The sequence below is a fragment of the Mus caroli genome, chromosome 14 (genome assembly GCF_900094665.2).
Source record: "Mus caroli chromosome 14, CAROLI_EIJ_v1.1, whole genome shotgun sequence".
Classification (NCBI taxonomy): Eukaryota; Metazoa; Chordata; class Mammalia; order Rodentia; family Muridae; genus Mus; species Mus caroli.
The window spans coordinates 25,514,305-25,541,988 of NC_034583.1; the positions used below are offsets into that span (position 1 = coordinate 25,514,305).

A 27,684-nucleotide genomic window follows, 5' to 3' on the forward strand; every position below is an offset into this window, starting at 1 on the left:
GAAGAAGAAGAAGAAGAAGAAGAAGAAGAAGAAGAAGAAGAAGAAGAAGAAGAAGAAGAAGAAGAAGAAGAAGAAGAAGAAGAAGAAGAAGAAGAAATCACCTTTATTTCTCCTAGTGTGAATCCATCCTAAGGACACGAGACAGTATCACAGACATTTTTATACTTACCTGAGGTCCTTTGTAGGAGTGTTGGGGGAAACTGGGGTGTAGGAATGGTTCTGATGCTTTGATCGGGAATCTGCATGTGAACACTGAAGGTCCTGTTCCCCAGTTGGCTCATGGTCAATCAATAGATATCAGCGACCAATGGTTGGTTCCTGCAGGCAAGCTAAGAACTGCAGGAGAGGCAAGGGATTTTCCGTGCTTCAGAGGAAGGTAGTTCCACAAGCCGTGGCCATTGGCTGCTTCCCAGATTGGGCCTGAAGTAGCAGGTGGGAGATTAGAAGCAAGACTAAGCTAGGGCAGATTTAGAAGTGTTGAGCAAGGAGAAGATAACCAGGCAACTAAGTTGAGGACAGATTCAGAGGTGTTGAGCAAGGTGTAAAGAGAAGGACACACTAGCCAAGGGAGGCTCAGAAGAGCCCAGCCACTCTGTGTGTGTGTGTGTGTGTGTGTGTGTGTGTGTGTGTGTGTGTGTGTGTGTGTTTGGAGTCTAAAAGTGTGTCTTCATGTGTGTGTGTGTGTGTGTGTGTGTGCTCACTCATGTGTGTCTTCATCTGAAGATCCAAGGAAACTTGGGTGAGGGTCTGCTACTGCATGATCCGTCCAGAGCTTAAGGCGAGGTAATAGAAACTGTGGCTATCACTACTTATAAAAGCAGATTCCTATGTGGAAAGGAATTCTCTGTGTGTGAGAGACAACCTGAAGCAGACAATTTCAGAAGATTTTAAAATTGCATGCTCTGCAGCCATTTGAACTCAACAGCAGATGTTCCAGTAGATGCTTGGCTTAGAGCATTCAGTGGAAGGGTTCCCATGTGGCTGTGAGCACATGCTCTGGGCTTGGAGTGCTGGGTTTGAGCAGCCTCTGTCCCTCCTCAGTCTTGCATTGGGCATTGTCACTTCAGCTGTTTAATTAGACCCACTGGAGTCTAAAAGTCCTCCTTACAGGGAGGCCGTGTCTCTTACCACTGTGACCACGGGACTTAGCACCCAGGAGCTGCAAAGAAGACTTATTTGATTCTCCAAGGACCCTAAGCTGGTTCCCATGGGCTGTGAACAGGACATACAGCCCCCCTCTTCAGAGAATTTGACATGCTCTCTAGGCATGAACTTGGCAAATCATTGCCACAGAGATACCAGTGTCTGCCTGTCCACAGAAGTTCTGGAGGAAAGTGCCACCTGTCCAGGAAAGCAAGGGGGTCCTAATTATAGCCACCTGATGCACATACTCATAAGAACCCTCACACAGCACACAACGTTAGGCTCCCCTGCCCTTCAGGACTTGGGCTCAGTGATTCTCTAGCCTGACAAGTCCCCTCACCCAAACGTCTGCATGGTGACAAGTTTCTCCTTCCTCCTTGTCTTGATCTGTGTACACCCTCCAGAGGAAAGATGAGTGGATTCTAGTGCCCTAAGTTTGAGACAAGCTCAGATTTGGGGTATGGGCTGTGGTACAGGTGGAGACGCTGCTTCAGTATCCAGGGGGAATTAAATACAGATGTGATTATGGCAAAGGCTTCCAACCCTTCCTCTCACACCATCTGAGCATAGCCGCTCTCTGCAGCAAGTCTCATTTTCCAGTTATAGAATACACCTATTTCTGGCTTCTCCCCAAGTTCAAATTCACATCTCTCAGATTTGCACATCCAATGAGTATGTATATCTGACCAGTCCGCACATGTACAGGTACAGTACAAGTCAGTGCAGTGTTCACAGTGGCTGTTCCTACACAGCAACCCAGAAATACTTCAAACAACTGAACAGCTCACTTCCTCTCTCAGTACAGCGGCCCTTCATGATGGCTAATCAGTGGAGAATAGTGCTAGAGTCTATGCCATGTGCATTTATTTTGTATTTTTTAAATAAAAGTTTCATTTTCTTAAAAATAATTTTACTTACTTATGTTGACGATCACATACATTTGCTTTTTGTAAAGTTTGGAAACAGAATATTTTGATAACATTTATTTATTTATGGGAACATAGTATCTTCTCTAATTTTCATTTATATCTACCTCTCTCTCTGGTGTATGAGTGCTCTGCTGCATGTACACCCACATGCCAGAAGAGGGCATCAGATCCCTTTATAGATGGTTGTCAGCCACCATGTGGGTGCTGGGAATTGAACTCAGGACCTCTGGGAGATCAGTCAGTTATCTTAACCACTGAGCCATCTCATCAGTCATACACTAGGGGTTCTTTTTTAAAGATTTATTTTTTATTTTATGTATATGAGTGTCTGCCTGCAGGTGATTATGCACTCTGTGTGTGTGAAGTATAGAAGAATGTCAGAAGAGAGCATAGGTGCCCCGGAACTGCCATTACAGGTGATCATGAGCCGCCTAATGTGTGTGCTGAGAACTTAAACTGGGTCCTCTGTAGCAGCACTGGCTTGGTTAGGGTTTCTATTGCCAAGATAAAACACTGTGGACAAAAGCAACGTGGAGAGAACATGGTTTATTTCCTCTTACAACCCTCAAGTCACACTTCATCACTGAGGAAACTCAAGCAGGACAGGAACCTGGAGACCAGCAATGGAGCAGAGGAACCTGGAGACCAGCAATGGAGATTTCAAATACCATTAGAAATCACGTCATTGACTTGTTGTTTTTCCAGTCCTATTAGGTTCTATCCTAGGCCTCTAGGCTATTCAGTATCTGGCTCCTGGCCCTCTGGGCAGTATCAAGCATGGATCCATCTCATGGCACGGGTCCCAAGCTGGAGCAGTCATTGGTTGGCCACTCCAACAAGTTCTGCGCCACCCTTGCCCTAGCACATCTTGCAGGCCAGACAAATTGTAGGTTGAAGGTTTTGTGGCTGGGTTGGTGTCCCAATCCCTCCACTGGAGGACTTGCCTGATTACATAAGATGGCTGGTTCAGACTCTGAATCCTCCATTACTAGGAGGCTTAACTATGGTCACCCTCATAGATCCCAGGGAATTTCCACTGCACTAGGTTTCTATCTCATCACTGAAATTCCAGTCATCTCTTCCGATGCTTTCTCCCTCCACCCTCACCACCTGACCCCTCTTGCTCCCATCCCCCACCACCCACAAAATCTATTCTACTTCCCCTTCCCAGGGAGATCCACATGCTTCCCCCCCTTGAGCCACCCTCATTACTTAGCTTCTCTGAGTCTGTGGATTGTAGCACGATTTACTTTACAGCTACTATCCACTTATGAGTGAGTACAGACCTTGTTTGTTTTCTAGGTCTGGCTTACTTCACTCAGGATGTTTTTTCTACTTACCTCCTGCAAATGTCATGCCGTTATTTTTAACAGCTTACTAGTACTCCATTGTGTGAAGCACCACAATTTCCTTATCCATGATCTTTGTTATCCACATTATTCACCAGCTGAGGGACAACTAGGTTGTTTCCAGTTTCTGGCTACTACGAATAAAACTGCTATGAACATAGTTGAGCAAGTGTCCTTGTGGTATGATGGAGCATCCTTTTGGGTATATGCCCAAGACTGGTATAGCTGGATCTTGAGGTAGATCTATTCCCAATTTTCTGACAAACCACCATATTGAGTTCCCAAGGGTTGTACAACTTTACCCTCTCACCAATAATAGAGGAGTGTTCCCCTTGCTCCACATCCTCACAAACATGAGCTTAGGTTTTTGATCTTAGCCATTCTGACAGGTATAAGATGAAATAGCTGAAACATTTTGATTTGTATTTCCCTGGTGGCCATTTGACACTCCTGGTGAGAATTCTCTGTTTAAATCTGTACCTTATTTTTTAATTGGATTATTTGATTTGTTGATGACTTGAGTTCTTTATGTATTTTGCATATTAGCCCACTGTCAGATGTGGAGCTGGTTAGAATCTTTCCCCATTCTGGAGGCTGCCGTTTTGTCCTATTAATGGTGTCCTTTGCTCACAGAAGCTTTTCAGTTTCATGAAGTTCTATTAATTAATTGTTGATCTTAGTGCCGGCACTATTAGTGTTCTGTGCAAAGAGTTGTCTCCTGAGTCAGTGTTTAAGACTATTCCGCGCTTGCTCATCTATCGGGTTTAGTAAATCTGGTTTTATGCTAATGTCTTTGATCCACTTGGACTTGAGTTTTCTTCAGGGTGATAAATATGAACCTATTTGCATTCTTCTACATAAAGGCATCCAGTTAGACCAGCAATATTTCTTGAAGATACTTCCTATTTTTCCACTGTGTGGTTTTGGCTTCTTTGTCAAAAATCAGGTGTCTGTAGGTGTCTGTAGGTCTGTAGGTCTATAGGTTTATGTCTAGCCCTTCAGTTTGATTCCATTGATCAACCTGTTTGTTTCTGTACCAATACCATGCAGTTTTTATCACAATTGTTCTATGGTGAAGTTTGAAATCAGGGATGGTGAAACCTCCAGGAGTTCTTTCATTGGACAGGATTGTTGTAGCTATCCTGGGTTTTTTTAGGTTTTACATATGAAGTTCAGAATTGTTCTTTCAAGGTATGTAAAGAATTGTGCTGGAGTTTTGATGGAAATTGCATTGAATTTGTAGATTGCTTTTGGTAAGATGGCCATTTTCACTATGTTTGTCCTACCTATCCATGAGCATGAGAGATCTTTCCATCTTCTGATATTTTTTTTCAATTTCTTTCTTCAGGGACTTGAAGTTCTTGTCATATAGATATTTCACTTGCTTGGTTAGAGTTACACCAAGGTATTTTATATTATTTGTGGCTATTGTGAAGGGTGTTGTTTCCCTGATTTCTTTCTCAGCCATCTTATTGTTTGTATTAGAAAGGGAGACTGATTTTTTTTGTTGTTAATCGAGTATCCAGCCATTTTGCTGAAGGTATTATCAGCTATAAGAATTTCCTGGTAGAAATTTTTAGGTCACTTATGTATACTATCATATCATCTTCGAATAGCAATACTTTGATTTCTTCGTTTCCAATTTATATTTCCTTGACCTCCTTTAATTGTTTTATTGCTCTGGCCAGAACTTTAAGTACTGTGTTGAATAGATATGGAGAGAGTCTGCAGTCTTGTCTTGTTCCTGATTTTAGTGGAATTGCTTTGAGTTTCTCTCCATTCAATTTGTTAGCTATAGGCTTGCTGTAAATTATCTTTATTGTGTTTAAGTATGGCCCTTGTATTTCTGATCACTCCAAGACTTTAATTATGAAAGGGTGTTGGACTTTGTCAAAGGCTTTTTTAGCATCTGATGAGATGATCACATTTTTCCTTTTCAGTTTATGTATCTGGCAAACTACAATAGCAGAATTTTGTGCGTTGAACCATCCCTGCATCTCTGGGATGAAGCCTACTTGATCACGGTGGATCATCTTTCTTATGTGTTCATAGGTTCCGTTTGTGGGTGTTTTGTTGAGTATTTTTCTATCAATGTTCATGAGGGAAACTGTTCCATAATTCTCTTTGTTGAATATTTGTATGGTTTGGGTACCACTGTGACTGTGACCTCAAAAAATGATTTTGGTAATGTCCCTTAATGTTCTTTTGTGGAATAATTTAACAAGCACTGGTATTAGGACATCTTTGAAAATCTAGTAGAATTCCGAGCTAAAACTGTCTAGACATGATTTGTTGTTGTTGTTGTTGTTGTTGTTGTGAAACATTTAATGATGATTTCTATTTCCTTGGAGGTTATAGGTGTATGTAAATTGTCTATCTGGTCTGAATTCCTAGTGACCTGGATATTTGAATTCCTGGTGTCTTAAATTTTTTAGATACAACATTTTCTTTGACAGATGTATCAATTTTTTCTATCATATCTTTTAAGCCTGAGACGCTTTCTTCTGTCTCTTGCATCCTGATGCTGATGCTTGCTTCTCTAGTCCCTGTTTGCTTACCTGCATTTTCCATCTTCAGAATTCCCTCAGTTTGTGTTTTCTTTATCACTTCTATTTCCATTTTCAGGCCTTGAATGGCTTTATTCATTTCCCTCACCTGTTTACTTGTTTTTCTTGGCTTTCTTTAAGAGATTTCTTCATTTCTTCCAACTGCTTGTTTGTGTTTTCCTGGATTTCTTTAAGATATTTATTCATTTCCTCTTTAAGGTTTTAAGGTCATTTCTTGTGCTTGAGCTGTGTTGGGATATTCATGGCTTGCTGGACTTTGGTGGTGCCATGTTGCCTCGGCTGCGGTTGATGGTGTTCTTACACTGACATCTCGGCATCTGGGTCTGGGATGAGTACAGGTCTAGGTGCTGAGTTCTGAGTTTGTCTTGTTGGATGGGTGTTTTGTTTCTTGGTTTCTGTTTCCTCTTTTGTCTTCCGGTCTCTGTGTTCTCTGTTTCTGGTGGCCAGTATGACCTCTGGTTCAGCAGGGAATCTCAGTCAGAGTTGAGGGATGGACTTGTGGCAGAGTGTGGCCGTTAGTCATCATGTGTGTCTCTCTGTTCTGATTGTCATGGCCTGCACCCGAGCAGTGGATATCCTCCTGCCCATGTAAGGACAGAGGCACAAGGGGGTGGGGGTGGGAAGAGGTCTCAGAGGGCTGGGTCTTTGGGATCCTAACTGATGACATGAGAGGGTTCTAAGGGCAGGAAGTCCTCCTTCCTGTTCTTCTGACTGACAGGAATAATTTTAAATGTAGTAAGAATGGTGCCATGACAGTTCTTACTACATGTACACACTAGGTTGGGGTGGGTGTACTAGAGTGGATTCACTCGGTAGTACTCTGTTAAACTTTTTATTTAAAAGACTTATCATTGGCCATGGGCCACGCCCAACCCTCACTGGGAAAGCATGGCAGAAGTGAGCAAGCAGGTGATAGAGAGATGGAAAAGGAAGAGAAGCCAAGTGGTTTGTGCATTGTGAAGAGAGACAGAACTGGAGACTTGAAGGCAGTTGCTGCTTGTGCTCCTTGGGAAATGGTGAATGACACTGTTCACCAATAGAGTCAGTAACAAATGCAAGTGCCAGTGGGCCTGTGCTTTCTTCCTTTGAGAAAACCCATCACTGTGTGAATGGCTATGACTCCCAGAGCTACGTCCTAGCCCAGGAAGAAGAGCGGCCCCTGCAGAGTGGAGATCACAGCTGACTCAACATGCCCTGCTGTTTGCTTCCTGCCGTTGGCCTGTCTGCTCAGGTCTCTAGCTGCTCATGGTGCTGTTCAACCACAGACTGGACGACTCGAGGCTGAATTACAGTCTCTCTGTGCTGTGTTTAACCTTGGCAAGGGATTTATTTCCTTTGGACTCTTTGGGTTGGACTAACATTTAATCATTCTACCTTTCAAAGGTAAATGTCATTGCTGATGCGGTTCTGGTGGGCAGAAGACACCCAAAGCCCTCGGTGATGAGAAAGTGTGTGATGGAGAGATGGGAGGGAAAGAGAAATGAAATGGTTTGTGCATTCTGAAGAGAGGCGAAAGTAGAGACATGAAAGTGGTGAGGAACAGCCTGATGTGAATACTCCGGCGCTTCCACCAGAGACCATGGTGATGCCCTGGCCTGTGCTACAGCTCAGAGCCTTGGCCCTGCCTCTCACCTGGGCAGTGTGGGAGAGCTGGCCCTGAGGGTGTGAGAGCAGGAGATGGAGTGGATGGTGTTTAGCTGGGCAAACACGTGAAGGACCATTTAGCAGATGCAGACGCAGGTGAAAGACTAAGGCAGCCTTATGAAGGAACGTTTCACTGAAGCAGACACAGGATGAGCTGCTAAAGCAAGCATGTGAGAGGACACGTGCTAAAAGATTCTTTGCCAATGGCATGCATATGTTTGCCCACCTTACACTGAGTAGTTGCGCTGCATTTGTCTGAACTCCAGAGAGACAAACTCACCAAAAAACTTCTGGTGGTGTACAGCAGTTTTTCGCTGCTTCCGAGGACTTGGGCTGATTGGCAGAGTGATGTCAGACTCATGTGCTGACGCAAGACCCGTGGAGGGCACGTGATGTTTGGAGAGAATATAAAAAGGACTGAACAGACGGTGACGGGAGCTGAGTTTGGCTTCCTTATAGAGCTAGCTATGCAACCCTTGTGGGTCTGGAGGCTTTTGCTTCACTGAGAGACACAGCCGAGAACTTTTCTGCTGACTCGTCCCGAGGTGGAGGCCTGGCTGTAGTGCTAGGTAGTGCCACCGCTGCTGACTCAGTGTTGCTATCCCAACTCTACCAAACTAGACTGCTGGTGTATCCGTGGGGTGTTTGCAAGTGGATCGAGCTACCGCTGCTGACCTGTGAACTAAACTGCAGATTTCCAGACAATACAGACTGGAGTTGCTCCAAAGAACCTTCCTAAACGGGTCCATTTCCCCCAGTATCCTTTCTTTCCCACTGCCTCTGGAGGGTGGTGGGTTAAAAGGGAGGTTAAAGCGTTTAAGGACCATCACTGAAAAAGGAGAGCTGGCCCTGGTGGCACAGGTGCAGGAGAGCTGACAGGCAGACCAACTCAGCTTCCACACAGATCCAGGGATCTGAGTTGGCCCTCCCCAACATCTACCCCATCCATGAGCTGCTGGAGTGTGTGAAGGGGCAGGTCTTGCAGATCCAAAGCTGGAGGATCTACACAGGGCAACAACAGGATATCAAAGAGGAGTTCTGGTAAGAACACATATGTATTGATAGTGTAACAGAAGCCGGAGGCCTCAGCCAGACCAATGACTCATTGCAATGAACATTGGCAAGTAGAGCTATGTGGGTGAACGGGTATACTATGTAACACACTGTAGCTTCCGTGGTGGTGAGATTCTGTTATTGCTGTTGTTGTTGTTGTTGTTTATTGTGTCCTGTGAGGAGGAGGGTGCAAGGGCAGAGGGCAGATATGGAGGGACAGGGTGATTGGGTTGCATGATGTGAAATTCACAAAGAATCAATAAAAAAATTTAGAAAATACTTAAAATTGCCAAACATGGCAGTAATTACACGTGTAATCTCACCACTCATGAGGCTGAGGCAGGAGAATCAGAAGTTCGAGGGTGTGTGTATTATGACTGTATGCATAAACTCCTGTGTGTCTGTGGTGTGCCAACTTTTTTGTGACATATGTAGACTTATGCTTGTTTGTCTGAATGACAATTGTGTACAGGGCCCATAAGGGCAAGAAGAGGACACGGACTGTCCTTGAATTGGAATCCCTGGCAGTTGTCAGCCTCCTGATGTGGGCACTGGAACCCGAAAGCTTGTCTTCTCAATAGCAAGTGTTCCTAACCACTGGGCCGTCTCGCCAGCCTCAGACTGGAATGACTTCCTGTGTCTAAGACAAGTGCAAACCTGGCCACACTCTGGCTCATTCTCTGCTCATTAAGAAGTTTCTGATCTCACGTTCACCCAGGCCCCCCTCACGCTACGCCGGTCAGCCTGAGCGTCAGACACAGAGCCCTCCAAAGCGTAGGTTACCCAACCTCCAACTCTGCCTGAGATGGGCAGTACCCACATTGCCTCTAACGCACAGTGAGACAGGACAACACTTCTCCAGTTCAGCTTCTCCCCACTGCCTCAGGATCATCCTTCCACAGCCTCTATTTTAGAGTTTCTACTGTGAAGCACTGCCAGAGGAGAGCGGAGGCCAAAGCTGCTGCCTGGACCAGAGAAGCAAAAGTGAAAAGCTGACTGCGCCCTAAGTGTGCATCCTCCATGACTAGCAGGAGCAGGAGGTGCGGGGGGCCGCGGAGTGAGCCCAGGAAACACACACACACACACACACACACACACACACACACACACACACACACCCTAAATAGCATGCTGAGGGCGCCATCTTGTGGCCATAATTGCCAATTACAATCAGTGTTGTTTAGTATGTCAATTAGTTGCTCTTTTCCTTTCTTTATAACTTCCTTTTTTAGCCTACACACCCTTTGTTAGATGTTGTTATGATGGTATTCAATAAAGTGTGTCTTTTGTGATTCTCCTTATCCCATCCCCCTCCCACTCCTCTGAAATCCCTGTTTCCTCCTTGTATCTCTCTGATACTGTCTCTTCATGCCCTGGGTCCTTTTGCCCCCTCCAATCCTTCATCACAAACATCGCTCCCTCCTGACCAGGTCCCTTCTTCAAGGTTTTTAGATTCCATCCAAACGTATACCTGTTACACATAAATACATCACAGACTAGGATTTTTTTCTTTCTGAGTTTTGGTTACGACATACTTTGCAGATTCCTCCATTTCCTGAAGATCTCATATTTACAGTTTCCCTCAGGGATGCACAGTGTTGTTTTTAGTTAGCAGGCAAGATCTGAGCTTCGCTATGATGTTTTTATGCAGTATAACATTGTAACTAACTCTATTAGCTATTCCACTTTCTTGCCCTGCTGAGCAGTCTCCTTACTATGAGATGGTAGAGTCAATACAGAGGAAGAAAGAGTAGAGCCACAGTACTTGTAGTTAATACAGACTCTGCACATCAGAGGGAAAGCGACATATTTTGCCTCTCCCACCCCACTTCTCATCCTTTCTTTTACATTTGCATTATATATCATGCATATATGTAAATTCCATGTCTATATAAAAATATTCATATGCATAAGAGAGAAAGTATGCTATTTGTCTTTCTGAATCTGTCTTATTATTTATCACAATTTCCATATCTGCCCATTTTTCTGCAAAGGTTATGATCTTAGCTTTTGTGTGTGTGTGTGTGTGTGTGTGTGTGTGTGTGTAATTGTGGCAGTGGGGCATGTGTGAGCCATGACTACACGTGTGGAGGTCAGAGTTCAGCTCTCCCCTTTTGCTTTGTTTTGCCTGCTGTGCTGGTAGCCCAGGCTGGCCCACCATCTCCAGTTCATCTTTCTGGTTCCACCTCCCTTCGTGACTTAGGAAAGCTGAGATTACAGAGGAAAACCAAAACCCCTGGCATCTGGATCTTTTACGTGGGTTCCAGAGATCAACTCATGTCCTGGGGCTGTACAAGGAGCACATTTGCCACTGAAGCCCTCTCCCCAGCACACAACTGCACCTTACAGCTGAATAAAATCCCTCTGTCAACTCAGGGCACATGTCTCACGTTTTCTCTACCCATTCATCTGTTGGTGGACATTTAGGCTCCTTGTCCCATTGCTGAGACAAAACACCAGGAAGGGCCGGGGTGGGGGTGGGGGGATAGGGTTGTTCAGTCCCTAGAGGCATTGCAGGTGTGGTTGCTGTGTCACAAGTTCGTCAGTAGGTGGCAGTGAGGAGACAGGCTCTTTCTGCACTACAGTGTTCTGACCTGTGAACAAACGTAGCTTAACATTTCCTGAAAACAGTGAGCCTGAACCCACCATCAGTCTCGTGCCAGGAAGGCTTAGACAGGCTCCCAGGATGGGGAGCCAGCCTGAGACCACCACCAGCCCTCCTCCTCCCAGGCCTAGGGGACTATGCCAAGACAACCCTGCTAGCTTGCATTATGGCCTGGTGCCATAGAGCATGAGCAGGGTATAGCACTTCTGAGACCACTCCTGAGATGACTCCAGCCACCCAGAGGCCCTGGAAACCACTAAAATGAGCCAATAAGTGATGAAGAGATGGAAGAGAAAGAGAAACAGAAGGAGGTGCGTACAATGAAGAGAGGCAGAACTGGAGACTTGAGGGTAGTAAGGGACAGCCCGATGTGAGTAGTCAGTGATCTCACCTGGAGCCATGGTGGGGGCCTGGACTGTGCTGCCAGGGGCCATGTCTGGGTCTGTAGGTCTGCAGCAGCAGGAGTCTGTTACCACCAAAAGCCAGATGGATGCCGCTGGTCTGGGCTGCTGCCCAGGGACATGTTGCTGTCTGAGGGCTGTGCAGAACTGGCCTCATCCCTCACCTGGGCATTGTGGGAGAGCTAACCTCACACCTGACCTACTGCAGTGCCTGGGAGAGTGAGCCCTGTACATTGTGGGGGTTTCAGTTGATGCAGCCTGAGGATATGAGCATGCGAGAACTGGCCCTACCACCTGCCTTCCATGCAGTGGTGTGGATGAGCTGAGCAAGAGAAACCCTCTTCCCCTTTCTCCCTCCCCCCTCTTCCCCTCCACCGCCCCACTGGTGGCAGACCAGACACCTGGCCCTGAGGTCATGAGAGCTGTCCCTGCCCCTTACCATCTGCAGCACTTGGGAGAGCAGGTCACTCATCTGTCATGCAGTGACATAGGTGAGCTAGAGATGTCCCCTTCTCACTCTTTGCCACCTACAGCAGGCAGAGGAGCTTGCCCCATGTCATCAGAGTGGGAGAGCAGGCCCTGCCCCTTACCTGGTACAGCACAGCAGAGCTGGCTCTGGATGTGGGTTGAGGATGAGCCAGCATGACGTGTGAATGTAGGAGAACCAAACCTGTCTCTTGTCTGCTGTAAGGTACCATCAGTAAGGAAGAGAGCCTCTCCCCCCCTTGCTTTTGCCCTGACACTGGAGATGACTGCGATAGTTGGCCCTGATGGGGTCAGAGGGCAGGAGACCTGTCCCTGCTCCTCGCCTGTTACAACACTCAGGAGAGCAGGTCCTGCACCTTCCCTGTGCAGCACATTAGAGCTGGCCTTGGTTGCAGGGTTTGCCTGTGACCCGGCTCAGGACATGAGGGTGGGAGAGCCAGTGGGCTGACCAACTCAGATAGATGCCTCTCAGGCCCAGGTCCAGGGCTTTGAATTGGCTCATTCCAACACCTATCCCATCAATGAACTGCTGGGGTCCATGAAGGGTCGGTCCTACAGATCCAAAACTACAGGATCTCCATGACACAGGACAAGAACAGGATATCCGAGAGGAGTCCCAGTGAGGTGCCAGTATCGTTAGTGTCACAGAAGCCAGAGACCATTGAGTCACTGCAATGAACATTTACAAGCAAACAAGTATGGACAAAAGGGTATACTGTGAGACACACTGTGGCACACTGCAGCCTCCACCATGATTTTGTTTTCTCTGTTAGAGTGGGAGTTTGTAGGGGTGAAGGGTGAGGACAAGGAGAGGGGGGAAATGAGTGGGATTGGGGTGCATGACAGGAAATTCATGAGAACCAGTAAAATGTTAGGGGAAGAAGTAAGGAAGTGTCACTGGGTCTATTTCGGCCATCAGTCTGAAGTCAGGGAAAGGCGAGGGCACCGTTCACTTTGCATATATAGTTAGTTAGGTTGCAGAGAGATTTGCATGCTGACGTTGCTCTAGCTTTCTGCTTCACCCCTCAGTTAAACCTTCTGGCAATGTCCTTTCCAGCAACTGTGTCTCCTGAGCCCATTATAAATCCAGTCAGGTTGGCAATGGGGTTGACTGTGGCACAGGTTTTGGCCACAGTGAATAGTGTCTCAGTTAACACTCTGAGGTGTCTCAGGAGGATAGCTGGATCACATGGTAGTTGTATCTTCTTCAGTGTTGATTTCCATAATGGCAGCACCACTTCACACTCCCGCCCACAGTGACTACGGGCCCTGCATCCTCTCCAGCGGGTTCTTTTCCTGATGATAGCCATTCTGGCTAACGTGAGTTAGAATCTCAAAACTGCTTCAATTTGGATTTCTCTGGTGGTTGAACCTTTTAAAATATTCATCAACTGATAGTATATTGTCTAGTTGATTTTATATTTAGTTTTTAAAGTCCTTTATTTGTTCTGGATACTGAGCGCTGTCAGATGTGCAGCGGGGAAAGGATTTCCCCCCATCCCGTCGACTGCCTTTTCCCTCTGCCTATTGCCAATTGCTTCCTTCACTCTGCAGAAGCTCAACACAATAATTTTACGCAGTTCGTCGTCAGTTCTTGGGATCCGTTCCTCTGCTGCAGCATCCTTCTCAGACAGCCCTCACCTACGCCAACATATTGAAATGTTTCTTCTGCTTTCCTCCAGCAGTCTCAGAGTTCCAGGTCTTCTGTTAAGGTTGAAGTTGGGTTTTGTGGGGGACAGGAGATATGTACCTAACTCCGTTCTCCTTAGGGCTTGATATCCAGGTTTGCTGGTTTCATTAGACGAAAATGCTTTCTTTTCTCCAAAGTGTGTTTTGGAAGGTTTTTCAAACGCTGGGTGTCTGTGGCTATGTTGGTTTATGTCTGGTTCCCTGTTGTGCCTGCATCTGCCGTGTGCCAGGGCGGTGCTGGTCTCCTCACTGTGGCTCTGCGGTGTACACTGAGATAAGGTGTTATGTTGCCTGCAACATTGCTCTTCTGCTCTGCAAAGCTTTGGATATTATTTGGGAATAGGGTCTTTTGTACTTCCATGTTAATTTTAGCCTCTATGTCAGCAGGGAAATTGGCCTATATTTTTCTTCCTTCCTTCCTTCCTTCCTTCCTTCCTTCCTTCCTTCCTTCCTTCCTTCCTTCCTTCCTTCCTTCCTTCCTTCCTTCTGTCTTTGTTGTTGTTGCTGTTGGTGATGGTGATGATGGTGATAGCGATGATGATGATGTGCCCCTATCCAGTTTGGGCACTGGGGTGGTGCTGGCGTCATAGACTGGGTTTACTGGTGCCTGTTCCCTTTCTAGTTTTTGAGCTGTTTGGGGAGTGTTGGCGTTAGCTCCTCTTTAAAGGTCTGAGAGGACTGGGCAGTGAATTTGGTGGCTCTTTGGCCTCTTTTACTAAGAGATCCTTCACCAGAGCTTCACTCATGTTGGGAGTTATGGGTTTCTTTAGTGACTGACATTCTCTAAAACCCTTTGGTCCCAATAAGTGTTTTCAATTTCATTTCACTGGAGAAAATTTTTTAATTTCCTCCATCTTTTCTCTAATGACCAACTAACTGGTCATTTGGGAGTGTATTGTTAGAACTCTCTGTAACTGTGTAGTTTCTGAGGCTTCTCTCGTTGCTGATCTCTGGTTTCATTCCACTATGACCTGATAGCGTATGAGAAATTATTTCAGTCTTCTGTATTTGTCAGAACTTCCTCTGTTGTCTAAAACATGATCCATGTTACAGTGGATTCTGTGGACTGCCGAGAGGAATGCGTGGTCTGCAGCTGTCCGGTGGGATGCTCTGCTAAGATCTCTTAAGCCCTTTTAACTGTGATGCAAAATAGCTATGACAATCCTTGCTCGTTTCTTGGTCAAAACAAAACATGAGTTTCTGAGAGTGGAGTATTGCAGCTATTGTACCAAGACCTATCTGCTCTCTGTATGTATTAGTTTTTGTCTTATGAAATAGGGGGCCTGAAATTGGCTATAGAAAACATAATAAGCATTAAAATTAGCATCTGGTCTTGATGAAGTGTTCCCTTTATTAATTTTTGGTGGATTTTTATCTCTCTGGCTAGTTTCTATTCAAAGTCTACTTTGTCATACATCAGAATCTCTGGGCCAACTTACTCCAGCTTTGCTTTGCTTGTAGGTTGGTTTCCATCCTAAAGTCTCAGTCTGTGGGTCTCTTCGCCAGCGGGATATGGTTTCGGAGCGACAGCAGATAACTGGATTATAGTTTTCAGTTCATCAGCTGGTCTCCATTACACTGGAGTGTTGAGTCCATTCACATTTCTAGTTATTATTGAGAGAGTTTTGCTTCTTTTGGTAATTCCCGTTGCTTGGTTTTGGTTGGATTCTGGTTGGGTTACTCTCGGGTTTTTCTGTGCTCCTGTTCATGTTACGGCTCTGCTGATTTACTCTCTTGGACACGACGAATGCTTTCTTAGTTCTCTTTGCTCATCGTCCGGCTCATGGCATGTATTCTTTTCTGTGTTCCCTTGGCTGAGACATTCCTCCTCTGCGGTTAAGGCTCCTGGGTCTCTGGCAGTGCTGGCTTGGTGGTCATGAATTGGTTCATGCTTGTGTTCCTGTGTCTATATCTCCATGAATGTTAAACAGTAACTTTGTTCATCTCCATTGCTGGCTTTCCTTTCCAGGCTGTGGTTTGAGTTCTTACTCCATATGTCAGCTAATTTATATCCTCTTTGAAGTCATTGGTTCTCTTAATAACTAACCTTTGAGTTCTTCATCTGGTATTTTAACTAGCTCTGTGTTTTCACTGTTGGTATCTGAGTTGCCATCTTGAAATTGTGTATGTGTTTGTGTGTGTGTGTGACATATGATGTAATTATGTTATAAACTCAAAAAAAAAGAAAAGAAAAGAAATAGTTTTAAAATAAGATAAAAAACATTACTAAAGTAAGGTAAAAAGAAAAACAGGGGGAGTGGAGGGAATCAGAAGAAAGCCTGTGAAGCCAGAGCTGCCCCCGGTCCCTAAGTGGAGGCTCTTCTGCTAGAGAAGACCGACTTCCCCTCTGCCAGCAGGTGTCCGGTATTATGGCTTCATGGTTGGCATACAGCTGTCACCTAGCAAATTGCCCAGTGTGATCTACTGCCCTTTGTCCTCTGGGGGATGGGTTCACTCATATCCCTGCCCATGGTTTAGGGATAGAGAGTGAGGCTCAGGGAGGCTGTGAAACTGCCCAGTGGGCTACCTGTGTCCACCACAGGACTCAAAATCACTTCCACCTCATCCTCTCTCCCGCTTTGTCCTGCAACCCCAGCCCCCTTCCCAGCAAGGCTGGATAGACTTGAGTTCCTTGGCCTGTGTGCACACAGGAGGCCGGGTGGGGTGTTTTCCAATGAGGTTGTCTGTTAGCTTAACAGAGGGGCTGCCAGCAGTGTCTCTGCTGAGCCCTGGTGAGTGGAGGGCTGGCCCATTCTGGAAGAAGGGAACTCTCTGCCTCCACAATGGGGCCACCTGACCACTTCTGTCCTGAGCCTTTGGCTTTTCAATGCCTTCAGTGAGCCTTATGGCTTGAGAAATAGTCATATCTGTCCTCCACCACCTGGGGGTTTTCTTGCTGCAGTCCTCAGCACCCAACCATGGAGCAAGGTGGAAGGATTGATCTGATGGGAACAAAAAAAATCTATGTAAGCCCAGGAGCCCCACACGACTCACCAGCAGCTAGTGAGGGTAGAAAGGCGAGGCCATAAGAAAGCACAGACTTGGCTGCTGGGAGTTGTCTGGAGGCCAGCGGCCCTGGCGCTGAGCGCCTCCAGCAGAGCAATCATGTCCCACAAACAAATCTATTATTCAGACAAATACGACGAGGAGTTCGAGTACCGCCATGTCATGTTGCCCAAGGACATAGCCAAGCTGGTCCCGAAAACCCATTTGATGTCTGAATCTGAATGGAGGAACCTCGGCGTTCAGCAGAGTCAGGGATGGGTCCACTATATGATCCATGAACCAGAACCTCACATCTTACTGTTCCAGCGGCCACTGCCCAAGAAGCCAAAGAAGTGAAGCCAGCGAACTGCCTTCCGGCCTCGAGCTTTCCACAGTTGTCCTCACTCCCTACCATCTTTCTGATCACGTGACCATGTTGCTTTCCTATTTCTCACTTTGATATGTAAAGGATACACTGTTTGAATGTGCTGGTACCTGCTTTGCTTCTGGAGTTGAGCCACCAGTGCCACAGCCCTGTCAGATGAGTGTGACCTCAAAGCCCTCGTGTGCTCGGGATCCAGCAGGCCATATTTGCCATTTGGCAGAAGCATGTGAAATCTAGATCATGGCTGTTACAGGGATGGTGTGAATTTGCTGTTGTGGTTTTTACTATTGGGTGTTGTATTTGTGATGACTTATGGATTTATGTTTCAATGTATTGGAAACTTTGCATTTTATATGACAGATCTCTTCCATGTTAAAGCCTTGACTAAAGGAATGTTTTTTTTTTTATAATCTAAAAAGAAAAAAGAAAAAAAAAAGCACAGTCTTACGCATGCTGCCCCCGGATCCCAGCAGGAAAGCAAAATGTGATGTCCAGGAACAAGACCAGGGTTCAGAAGCACGGGCGAAGCTCCTCTAATGACCACCAGAGGGCGCTCCAAACCAGCGAACCCAGGCCCTCCTAAGCGCCGCGCTTCCTGCAGAGGTCAGCCTTTTACACTTTCCGAGCCGCTGAGGTTGCTGCTGCAGCCTTGAGAGGCCAGCCAAGGACAGCTGTCAGAGCATCATCCCCAGAGGCATCGAGGAGACAGGAAACCTGCATCCTGCCTGATGATGTTCAGCCTGGGTTGCATCCCCTGGTCCTACCAGAGGACTCGTCCCATGGGAGCCAGGAGCAGGGCCAAAGGCAGGGCACCCACGGGGTGAGAAGAGGGGCGGCAGCTCGAGTGCTCCCTCCGGGAACGAAGAAAGAGCCCCTCCTTCTTCAGGCAAAGGCAGAGAAGCCTGCTCTCCACGTCCAGGTGAGCAAAGATGAGATCCAGGTGAGCCAGGACAGCTCCAGGAGAGCCACACACAGCAGCGACCCTGTGTGGGGTGGAGTGGGGAGCCAGGGCTACACAAGTTTCCTGACCCCAGGCTGTGAGTTCATTGTTTAAAGATGGATTCTAAATACCCTCCTAAGCCACATTAAATTGCAGCGTGGCTCGGAGCATCACGATTCCACGATGAGACCCTCCCCCAGCTGCTGTCAGGTGTCACATTAATGTGCAGTTATGCCTGCAGGTGGGGTGAGATAAGGCACAGGGGCACTGGCCTGAGTCCAGGGCAAACAGATCTGTTGTGAGCGTGGTGCGGAGCCATGCCTGGAGCTGAGTCATGCTCCGGGAGGCGTCTAGGCGGGCCCTGGCTCTACTGGGCTTGGCTGGGTGTGGCCGGCTGTTGACCTTGCTTAGAAAGGTAGGTTAGGAGAATACTAAGGTGGAGGGCTAGAGAGCAAACCTCTTCCTCTTTCACAGAGGTGACCCCTCTCTACTCCAACCCCACAGTAGCATATCGGTTTAGGAGCTTCCCCCTTCCTGCAAACGTACACACAATTATTACAGTCTCCCAGGGTCTATTCTAGCACCCACCTGTCTCTTCTGCCTGTCCTCTCTGGTCCTGGGAAAAGCCAGCCCCACCTAGTTCCTGAGATGTGATAAGACCCAGCTGCTTTAGCCAATCAGCACACTCCACTGGTTTGGATCCAGTCGTGCCTTGGTTAGTGCCCCAAATCAAAGAAAGAAGGCATTTGACAGGCTTTGGGAAGAAGCTCTGTGGTTTGTCTGAGACTGGACAGTGTACTCTTTCCTCGGGCTCTGCGGGAGAGAAGAAATGTTAGCTCCCAAAGCTGATCCCAAAATAAAGGAGGGCCAGGGGAAGAAGGGGAGGAGGGGGAGGAGAAAGGAGGAAGGGTGAAGAAGAGGGAGAAGGAGAGGAAGGAGGAAGGAGGAAGAGAGGGAAGAGGAAACACCCTAGAAGCAAACAGAACTGGAAGGAAACCCAGACTTGATTGACATGTCAACCTGCTGGATCCAGCTGTCTGCCACCAATTATGAGGCTGTTCCCCCCTAAAGGAGCCAATGTGTGCCCTTGTATTCCTGAATTCAACTTTAACTTTAGACTTCTGTTTTTTAAACAGGCTCTCATGTAGCACAGGCTGGCCTTGAACTCACTATATAGCTGAGGGTAACCTTGAACTTCTGATTCTCTGCCCCCACCTGCTGATTGCTGGGTTTACAGGCATACTACACACCTACCTGGCTTTGTGTCCTGCTAGGGACTGGACCTACGGTGTAAACCCAGAGCATTCATTCTTAAGGCTTGCTACAGTGGGCGTGGGGTGCCTGCACCCTCAGAGCCCTTACCCCCGTCCACCTATGCTTCCAAACTGTGCACGCTTCCAGGAGAGAATGAAGGTGTCACTCCAAAATCCCTCAGGGTCTCTGAGGTCTGTACCAACTCCAGGGTCCTCATTTCCTGGCTCCAGCTCCATCACTTCCCTGGAGACTTGTGTGTTCAAGGCCATCTGTGCTCCTGGGTCCCAGGCCATGCCGATATCTTGGGCTTAGGTCCTTGAAGATTTAGGGCTTAGTGACTGCTTTTTTCTCTCTGCTATTCCAAAGGCAGTCTGCCTTCTCCATTCCAGGTGCTGTCCCATTACTCCCTGGGGACCAGTCAGTGACAGGAACTATACCCACATGCTAAAGTGTGAACCAGAAGCATTTTGCCCCAGCAGGACCCACAGAATACCAGGCACTAGTCCATAGCCCCAAGCTTCTGTTCTCTGTGGCAGTGATGGGCCGATTTCAGCCCACATCTCTATCTCCTCCTCCTCCTGTCTCCTCCTGCCCAGGTTGGAAGGACCCACTGGTAACTTCAGGCTTCATACAAGCTCAGCTTGTAGAGGCTAGCACACTGGAGACAGGGTGGGTAAGGGAAGAGCATTCTGGGCTCCATCTGCAAATGGTATCATATGTCCTAAAGACAGGTGACAGTGTGCCTGCCATCTCAGAGCCTGGCTTTATTTTAGGTCACTAGGACTGCTGCTGTGTGAATGATGTTCATGGCGGCAGAAATACCACTTGGCTAGTTATAAGCAAGCTTTGTCTATTTGTTTGTTCGTTTGTACCCATTTTCCACAACTGTAAATGATGTAATGATGACACATTTCCAAAAATAGAATGGAGAAGTGGTACCCTAAGGATGTGACAGAGCTTTCCTGGGGTCTACCCCAGTACTTGGACCACAAGCCAAAGTGTGAGTCAGGAACCAGCCAGCATGCTCAGAGCAGTTTGCACGGTCCCTTACTTAGCTCCATGTTGTTCCCTTGGGGGGAAAAAAATCAAATCTAGTAGCTAGAGCCCTTGGCTCACTGAGCCCTTGCTTCCACTGATGAATCTGGCATCTTCTCCCTCTGAGACGCAGTTGTCACTGCTGGTCCCATTTTACAGATTTGAGGAACTGATACTCTGACTTCCCCAAGTCTGCTCTCAGATCCCCAAGGTACATGCTCCACAGAGAAACTTGTCCCTCACAGCAGGCTTCGTTCGTGTTTGAAATCCAGGCAAATGCCTGGAAAGAGCGTTCTAAATATATTTCTCTACTATAGATGCTGATCGCCTGCTACTGAAACTGGGAATTAGCTTGTCTGCCTCAGGATGTGGCTGCTGCCTTCCAGAGAAGACACAGGAGAAATCTGCACACTGCCAGCCTAGCGATGCTGCCGACGGCTTCCAGCAAAAGAAGAACCTTCGCTGCCAGATACTTCAGTAAGGATTTGGCTCTGTGTGGGGAATGGCTGCCTGTGTGCTTGACTTCATGCTTAAGGGTGGGGTCGCTCGGTGACACTGAAGGAGCCTCCTTGGTCTTGCAGGCTGTGGGCACCATGAAGTGGGGACTCAATCTTCCTTCAGCTCTCAGCACAAGTTGGTTAGCCAGCACTCAGCCATGACCCAGCATCTGCTCTCTGTGAGCCTGGAAATCAGGCTCCAGTGTCAAGGGTCCTGAGTTCCAATGGCTGGGGACTCTAATGACATTTGATGGCCATGAGGATCACCATGACCACAGACTGCTTGGACACTAGATAAAGCTTCCACAGGGAGAACTGGGCATCCCAAGGCTCCTCTGTCTGTGCCAGGAAGCCACCCAGCCTGGTAGTGAACTGAAAGATGCAGAGGATGATTGAATTGCTCTGGGAAGCTCTGGGAAGGCAGCAGCTAGTCACAGTGGGACTAGTGTCTGTTTGAGTCACTGGCAGATGATGGTCTGGTATTCCCTGAAGATGCTGGGCTCCTCAAGAACGGAATCTTGTAGGTGCTAGGTCACACAGATGTAGATCCTGAAGGTGCAAGGTCATACAGGTGCTGAGTTTTGCAGGTGCTGGGTCTTGTAGGTGCTGTGTCATAGAGGTGGTAGGCCCTGCTGGAGCTGCCTGACTTAAATGTGTGTGCACAGGCTGGACCTCAGGCAGGAAGGAGCTGGTTGTGTTTGTAGCTGGGTGGTTTTCTTTGGTAGGTTAGTCCTGAGTGCTGAATTCCAGAAATAGATGCCATCAGTGGCGTCCTCTGGACCCCAGTCCTCCTCAAGCTCGCCAGCTTCCTCTGGAGACTTCTGTTTAGCCAGCCTTAGGTAGACCCCAGACTCCTGCACATTTTATGTCTCTGCCAGCACTAGGAAAAAGTGAACAGAGCCACAGGACTCAGACTCCTGCTGTGCCTCTGTCGTCCTGAGCGGGCATGTGTTAGGTGAGGAGAAAGTTTCTTCTTCCACAAAGGCAGGGTTGTGTGGGCTGGAAGCCAGGTCTGGGCTCTGAGACCTGGGCTACAGTCTAGGTAGATGCTCCAGTCTGGGGAGAAATCGGGCTGCAGGCAGCTGGGATTACAGTATCTGACACTCTGAAGGTATTCTCCTCCAGCTGGGGTCACAACACAGTCCAGCACCGAAGGAAAGGCCCTGGCTTCTGTGGGAAGGTCAATTGCCAGATTTGTCTGATATGATGGATTGTCCCCGCTGCCCTGCTCTGAAGGGCGTGTGCCAACCTGTTGAGAAAAGGACAAAGACCGTGTTACATGAGAATTTAATGAATAAGATTGAATTGATTTTTATATTAAAGTAAAATTCACATGGCAGAGAGTTGGCCGTTTTGAAGTGTAAGATCCAGCGGTGGTCCAGACAGGCAGCATGCTGTGCGGCTGCACCTCAGACTACCTGATACGCACTGCCATCCTCTGTGGACTAAGCAGCCTTCCCACCCCCCCACCTCCCATTCCTGACAGCCACCAGTCTGTTTTTCTGTCTGCGTGGATTTCGCTGCTGCACAGGTCTGATAAGTACACGGCATGTTTCTCTGTGTCAGGCCTTTTGCACTCAGCAAGCTGTTTCCCGGGTTCGTGGATGATGTAGCAAGTGTCTGTGCTCTCTTCTTCTTGATTGCATTGGTTCTGAGCGACAATTGTCTCAGACACTTAGGCAACTTTGAGAACAATGGCACTGAGGTTTCACAGAAGGCTTCAGAAAGGGAAAATGTTAGTGGGGACAGTGGGGACATCTCTTCACTCCATCCCTACTTGTGGTTTAATCATTACAGGGACAGAACTGATAGAATGGCGTGTGTGTGTGTGTGTGTGTGTGTGTGTGTGTGTGTGAGTGTGCGCGCGCGCGCGTAGAGGATGTTATTAGAGTGACTTATAGACTATAGTCCTGCTAGTCCAACAATGCCTGTCTTCCAACAGAAAGGCCAAGAATGTGGTAGTTGTTCAGCCTAAGAGTCTGGATATCTCACTTGGTCTTCAGTTTATGTTAAAGCCCCAAAGACGAAGGTTCTAAAACCAGCAAGCTATTAAAGCATTCTAATGCCTGCTTCAGGAGGAGGATAGATGAACTTTCTGTCAAGAGTTAGGAGAAGCAGGCAAAAAAGTTAGAGTTCCTTCTTCCATGACCTTCCATATGGGCTGTCACCAGAAGGTGTGGCTCAGATGTAGGGTGGGTCTTCTGACCTGAAATGATCCAGTCAAGAGAAATCTCTCCCAGGCGTGCCCACATGCTTGGGTTTTAGTTGATTCCAGATGGAGTCAAACTGACAGCCAAGCTTGGCCATCACACCTGGAGAATGTTGCTGAGGGACGTAAATTTGCTCTTGACTGCTGTTTGCAAAAAATCGGGATGAATATACAGTTCTCGGGGATTAAATTTCTCCGCTGTACCTAATATTGTCACCTTGCCACACCACTGTTCTGCCAGAGGCCCTGCTGGAACTTTCCTAGTAGCAGGAAGCCAGAGCTGCTTGACTCTGTTGGATGCTTTTGTGCCTTGTGAAAGGGTCACAGAGTTAACGTCTAGTGTGTTAACAAAAGGGACAGGCAGACAGGTACTGCACCTCTCAGGTGTCAACCTTAGACAGCTGGGTTTCTGAAACCAACCCTGTTTGCTAAGGGTTCATCTTTTTATCTTTCTGGAGTTCCCTTTGCTGGCTCACTTGTGCTTGGCACTGCTGTGTGTGTTCTTGCGGAATGATGGACAGCAGTCTTCTTATGCATAACCTCCTGTCAAGCTTTGACATCACAAGAACGCTGATCTGGGAACCAATCCCGTTTGCCGTCCCTTTGGTCAGGGTTACTGCTGCTGTGATGAGACACCATGACCAAAAGCAACCTGGGGAGAAAAAGGTTGATTTGGCTTCCACTTCCACATCACTGCTCATCATCAAAGGAAGTCGGGACAGGAACTCAAACAGGGCAGGAACCTGGAGGCAGGCACCGAGGCAGAGGCCATGAGGAGCGTGCTTCTTGGCTTGCTCCCCATAGCTTGCTCAGCCTGCTTTCTTACAGACCCCAGGACTGCCAACTCAGGGATAGCCTCACCTACAGTGGACTGAGACCTCTGACATAAATCACTAGTTAAGAAAATTCCCCACAGCCAGATCTTACAGAGGCATTTTCTCGATTGAGGTTCTCTCTCCTTTTAGATGACTCTAGCTTGGCAAGTTGGTGTAAAAGTCGCCAGCACAACGTCAAGGTTTACTTTCTGTGGCTGTGATGAATGCCACAAGAAAATCAACCTGGGAAAGAATTTATTTGACTCAGACTTGGAGGTCACTGTGCATCCCTGAGGGAAGTCAGGCCAGAAGCTGAAGCAGAAACCATGGCGGAAGGCTGTTTTGTGACTCACTCTGTCTCATGATTAGCTAGTTTATTAGACAGCCCAGGACCGACATATCAGGGATGTCACCACCCACAATGGCTTCACCCTTCAGCATCCATCTTCCGTCAAGATAGTCTCTCCCAGATACGGTCAAGGGCAGTCTGATCTAGAACATGCTTCAGTTGGGGTTCCCACTTCCTGGGAGACTCTAGGCTGTGTTGAGTTGACAAGGAAGCTAACGAGAACATTGCTTTGATGAAGGAGTTGGAAGCACCATGTTTCAGGATATTGGGTCATTGTCATTCTTAGACTTTGCCTGACTTGGGGGTGCCCCACACTTTGTTGGCATGAGCTGTTCGTGGTATTCCCTTACGTACCTCTGTAGATTGTGCAGAGTTGAGTCAAGGACTCCTTTTCAATCCCTGGGCCTTTTTATTATTTTTGGTCAATCTGGTCAAAGGTTTGCTGGGTTTATTAATCTTTTCAAAGGCCTATTATTTTAGCCTTTTGATTTTTCGCCCATGTTTTGCTTTCTCTGCTTCACTGCTTTCTGACTGTATGACCTCATCCTCATGGCTTCTTCTTCATTTGCTTTAGGTATGCCTTGATTTTGGTTTCTTATGGTAGACATGTGTATTACCTATACCCTAATGGGCACACCTAATGTTAAAAATCATGTTAGCTTTCAAGTATTAGACAATTTCCAATTTAATTCTAGTATCACTGGAAGACATATTTTGTATAATTCCAATTTTAAGCTTATCAGAACATAATCTGTAGCCTAGTATACAATCTACCTTGAAGGATGTTCCAAAAGCCCCTGTGAACAAAATGTATCTGTATGAGGCACACCTTGTGTGCCCAGTAAGTCAAATTAGTGATGTCACATCTTCTACGAAGCTTCTGGTGGCCTGTCTAAATGTTCTTCAGTTATTGAGATTGGCACTTGAAAATCTTATTATTTAACTCTCTGGTCTTATTTTCTCACTGCTGGTTTTTGCTTTGCGGATTTGGAGGCTTTCTTTGTAGGCATGTGAGTATTGCTATCTATTGCCCCTTCTGTGTTAGCCTCCCGTCACTGTGACAGAGTGACTAAAAAGTCAGCCCGCTAGGACTTTGAAGATGGTTTAGTAGGTAAAGGCTCTTGTCATGCAAGCATAAGGACCTGAGTTCTAATTCCCAGGAGACATGCAGAAGCTGTACACATGGCACAAGCGTCTGAAATCCCAGTGCTGCTATAGGAAGATGCTATAGGAGGTGGAGACAGGACAATCCCCAGGAGAACTTCAGCCAGCTAGCCTGACCTACACAGTAGGGGAAAATAAACAGAGATTGTGTCTGAAACAAAACGGGGCAGACACTTTTTAGAGGAGGGGACAGTTAACATCTCGGATTGTCTCTGATCTCCACACTCATGCTGTCACACACAGGCACTCACATTGATACGCACAATGCACATGCATGTATATGTGTGTGTATGCGTGCATGCGGGGGGTGGGGGGGTATCTCCTGAAGCTGACATCCACGTGAGCACCATGGTGCGTCCACGCTTACATTCACACACAATGATAATGATAACTCTGATAACTTGCAAAAGGAAGTTTTAAAATCAGTTTACTGAAGAAGAGGGTCATAAGCATGTGTCCTTCCTTGGGTCCCTGACAGCACAGAGCCTTTTCAGGAACATGTGCCAGAAAGTTACTCACCCACCTAAAGAAACAAAGACCAAGTGAAGGAGAGTCTGGAGACAGAGGAGAGCCTGCTGGCTTCTTCGAGAACATGCCCCCAGTGACTGATCTCTTTCCACCAAATGCCCATCTCTTTAGGACCCAGTAGCAGCTCTGGCTGGGGACCAAGCCCCTCACTGTTTAAGCCTTTAGGGCCTCTTCAGATGAAACTATAGCAGCTTGCTGATGTGGCCCTGTATTAGTCCCAGGAATACTCCTGTCCTTCCCTCTCTTTCCTCAGCTGTTTGATCATGATTGACATGACCAGTTCCAGGTGTCTTACCAGCTTTGGGGCTGCACACCTCTCTCCTTTTAGCCTGTCACTTTGAAACCTTGTCATGCAAGCATGAGGACCTGAGTTCGAATCCCCCTTACATATCTCTTATGGAGAACATGTGTTCAATCTCACCACTGTAAACAAACGCTGTAGACCTGAAAACGTTTACCCCCGAACTCCCACAGGAGTTTATTTCATCCCCGCAGTACATGTTAATGGTATTCAAAGGCCGCAATTTAGTCTGTCTGTGGGAAGTGAGTGGAATGTTTTACATGGAGAATTTTTGTGTATCTGTTAAAGTGGATTAAATATAAAATGATATAAAACGAAAGCATACATTTGTAGACTATTCCCTTGTTTCTATGATCTCTGGTCTTCAGTAAGTCTGTGGCCGCTGTCCTGCCAATGGACAATTCTTTCATCCTTTCCTCTAACACAGATCTGCCAGCAAGCTCTTCTTTATCTCTGCACATCAGAGAATGCTGCCATCTTGCTTTTTTTGTTTCTGAAAGTGGGCTTTGACATAGGTTGGCATTGATTAACAGTTTTCATTTTTTCTCTCGTACTTTGAATATGTCCCTCCACTTCTAGCTCCCACTGTTGAGAGGAGTTGTCAATTGCTAATCACATCAACGCTCCTGCATGTCACCAGGTAAACTACTAATCAATCTCATAGGTGTTCCTCCCTGTCAGCATCACCAGGCTGTTCAAGCCACTTTCAAGCTTTGGGGGGGGGCATGGATTGCAAATTCTGTCACCTCATTGTCCCATAACACCAACCCTGGCATTGTCTATCTGTCCACATCCACCTCAGTGCTAAGATGCATCTCTCTCTCTCTCTCTCTCTCTCTCTCTCTCTCTCTCTCTCTCTCTCTCTCTCTCTCTCCCTTCCTCCTTCTCTCTCTCCCTCCCTCCTCTCCTCCTCTTCCTCCTCTTCCTCCTCCTCCTTGGATTCCATCAAATAGAAAACCTCATTCTCCTTTTCTTAAAGTAATTTCTCTCTCTCCTGTCTCCATCTGTCATGTAATGCATCTCTGTGCATCTCCCCGCATCCCTGCATATCTCCATACATTACAAGCACATTGACAGAAATGCTTGTTGCTCTTTTCTAAATCTCTGCAAGTCTGTTCCTTTTCCTTCCGCCCTGTTGTAGCTTGTGAGTCCCCTGACGCAGCTGAGCCCCTGGGGATCACAGACCTGCTCCGTCAGGCCCAGCTGTATTAAATCATCTCAGTCCTTCTACCCTCAAGTGCACTCATTCTCTGTTCTATCCCCCACACATGCTCCCGTGCTCCCACACATGCTCCCGTGCTCCCACACACATGCTCCCGTGCTCCCCCACACATGCTCCCATGCTCCCACACACAT

The 27,684-nt window shown here is 47.1% G+C and overlaps 1 protein-coding gene and 2 pseudogenes across 3 annotated transcripts in view; all 3 read left to right on the forward strand.

Moving 5' to 3' along the window:
- Positions 1-11,180: 11,180 nt before the first annotated feature.
- LOC115029316 lies at positions 11,181-11,304 on the forward strand (annotated as a pseudogene).
- Positions 11,305-16,916: 5,612 nt separating this feature from the next.
- Positions 16,917-17,426, forward strand: LOC110309900 (annotated as a pseudogene). Its single transcript, XR_002379761.1, has one exon. The product of XR_002379761.1 is annotated as a cyclin-dependent kinases regulatory subunit 1 pseudogene (transcript).
- A 441-nt stretch (positions 17,427-17,867) lies between these two features.
- Positions 17,868-27,684, forward strand: part of Arhgap22 (Rho GTPase activating protein 22) — a 154,031-nt gene continuing 144,214 nt past the window's right edge. For both annotated transcript variants that reach the window (XM_029469369.1, XM_029469368.1), the window contains exons 1-2: positions 17,868-18,155; positions 20,783-20,942. In XM_029469369.1, coding sequence (XP_029325229.1) covers positions 20,891-20,942 — 52 coding nt within the window. In that variant the 5' untranslated portion in view covers positions 17,868-18,155; positions 20,783-20,890. The remainder of the gene's footprint in view (positions 18,156-20,782; positions 20,943-27,684) is intronic.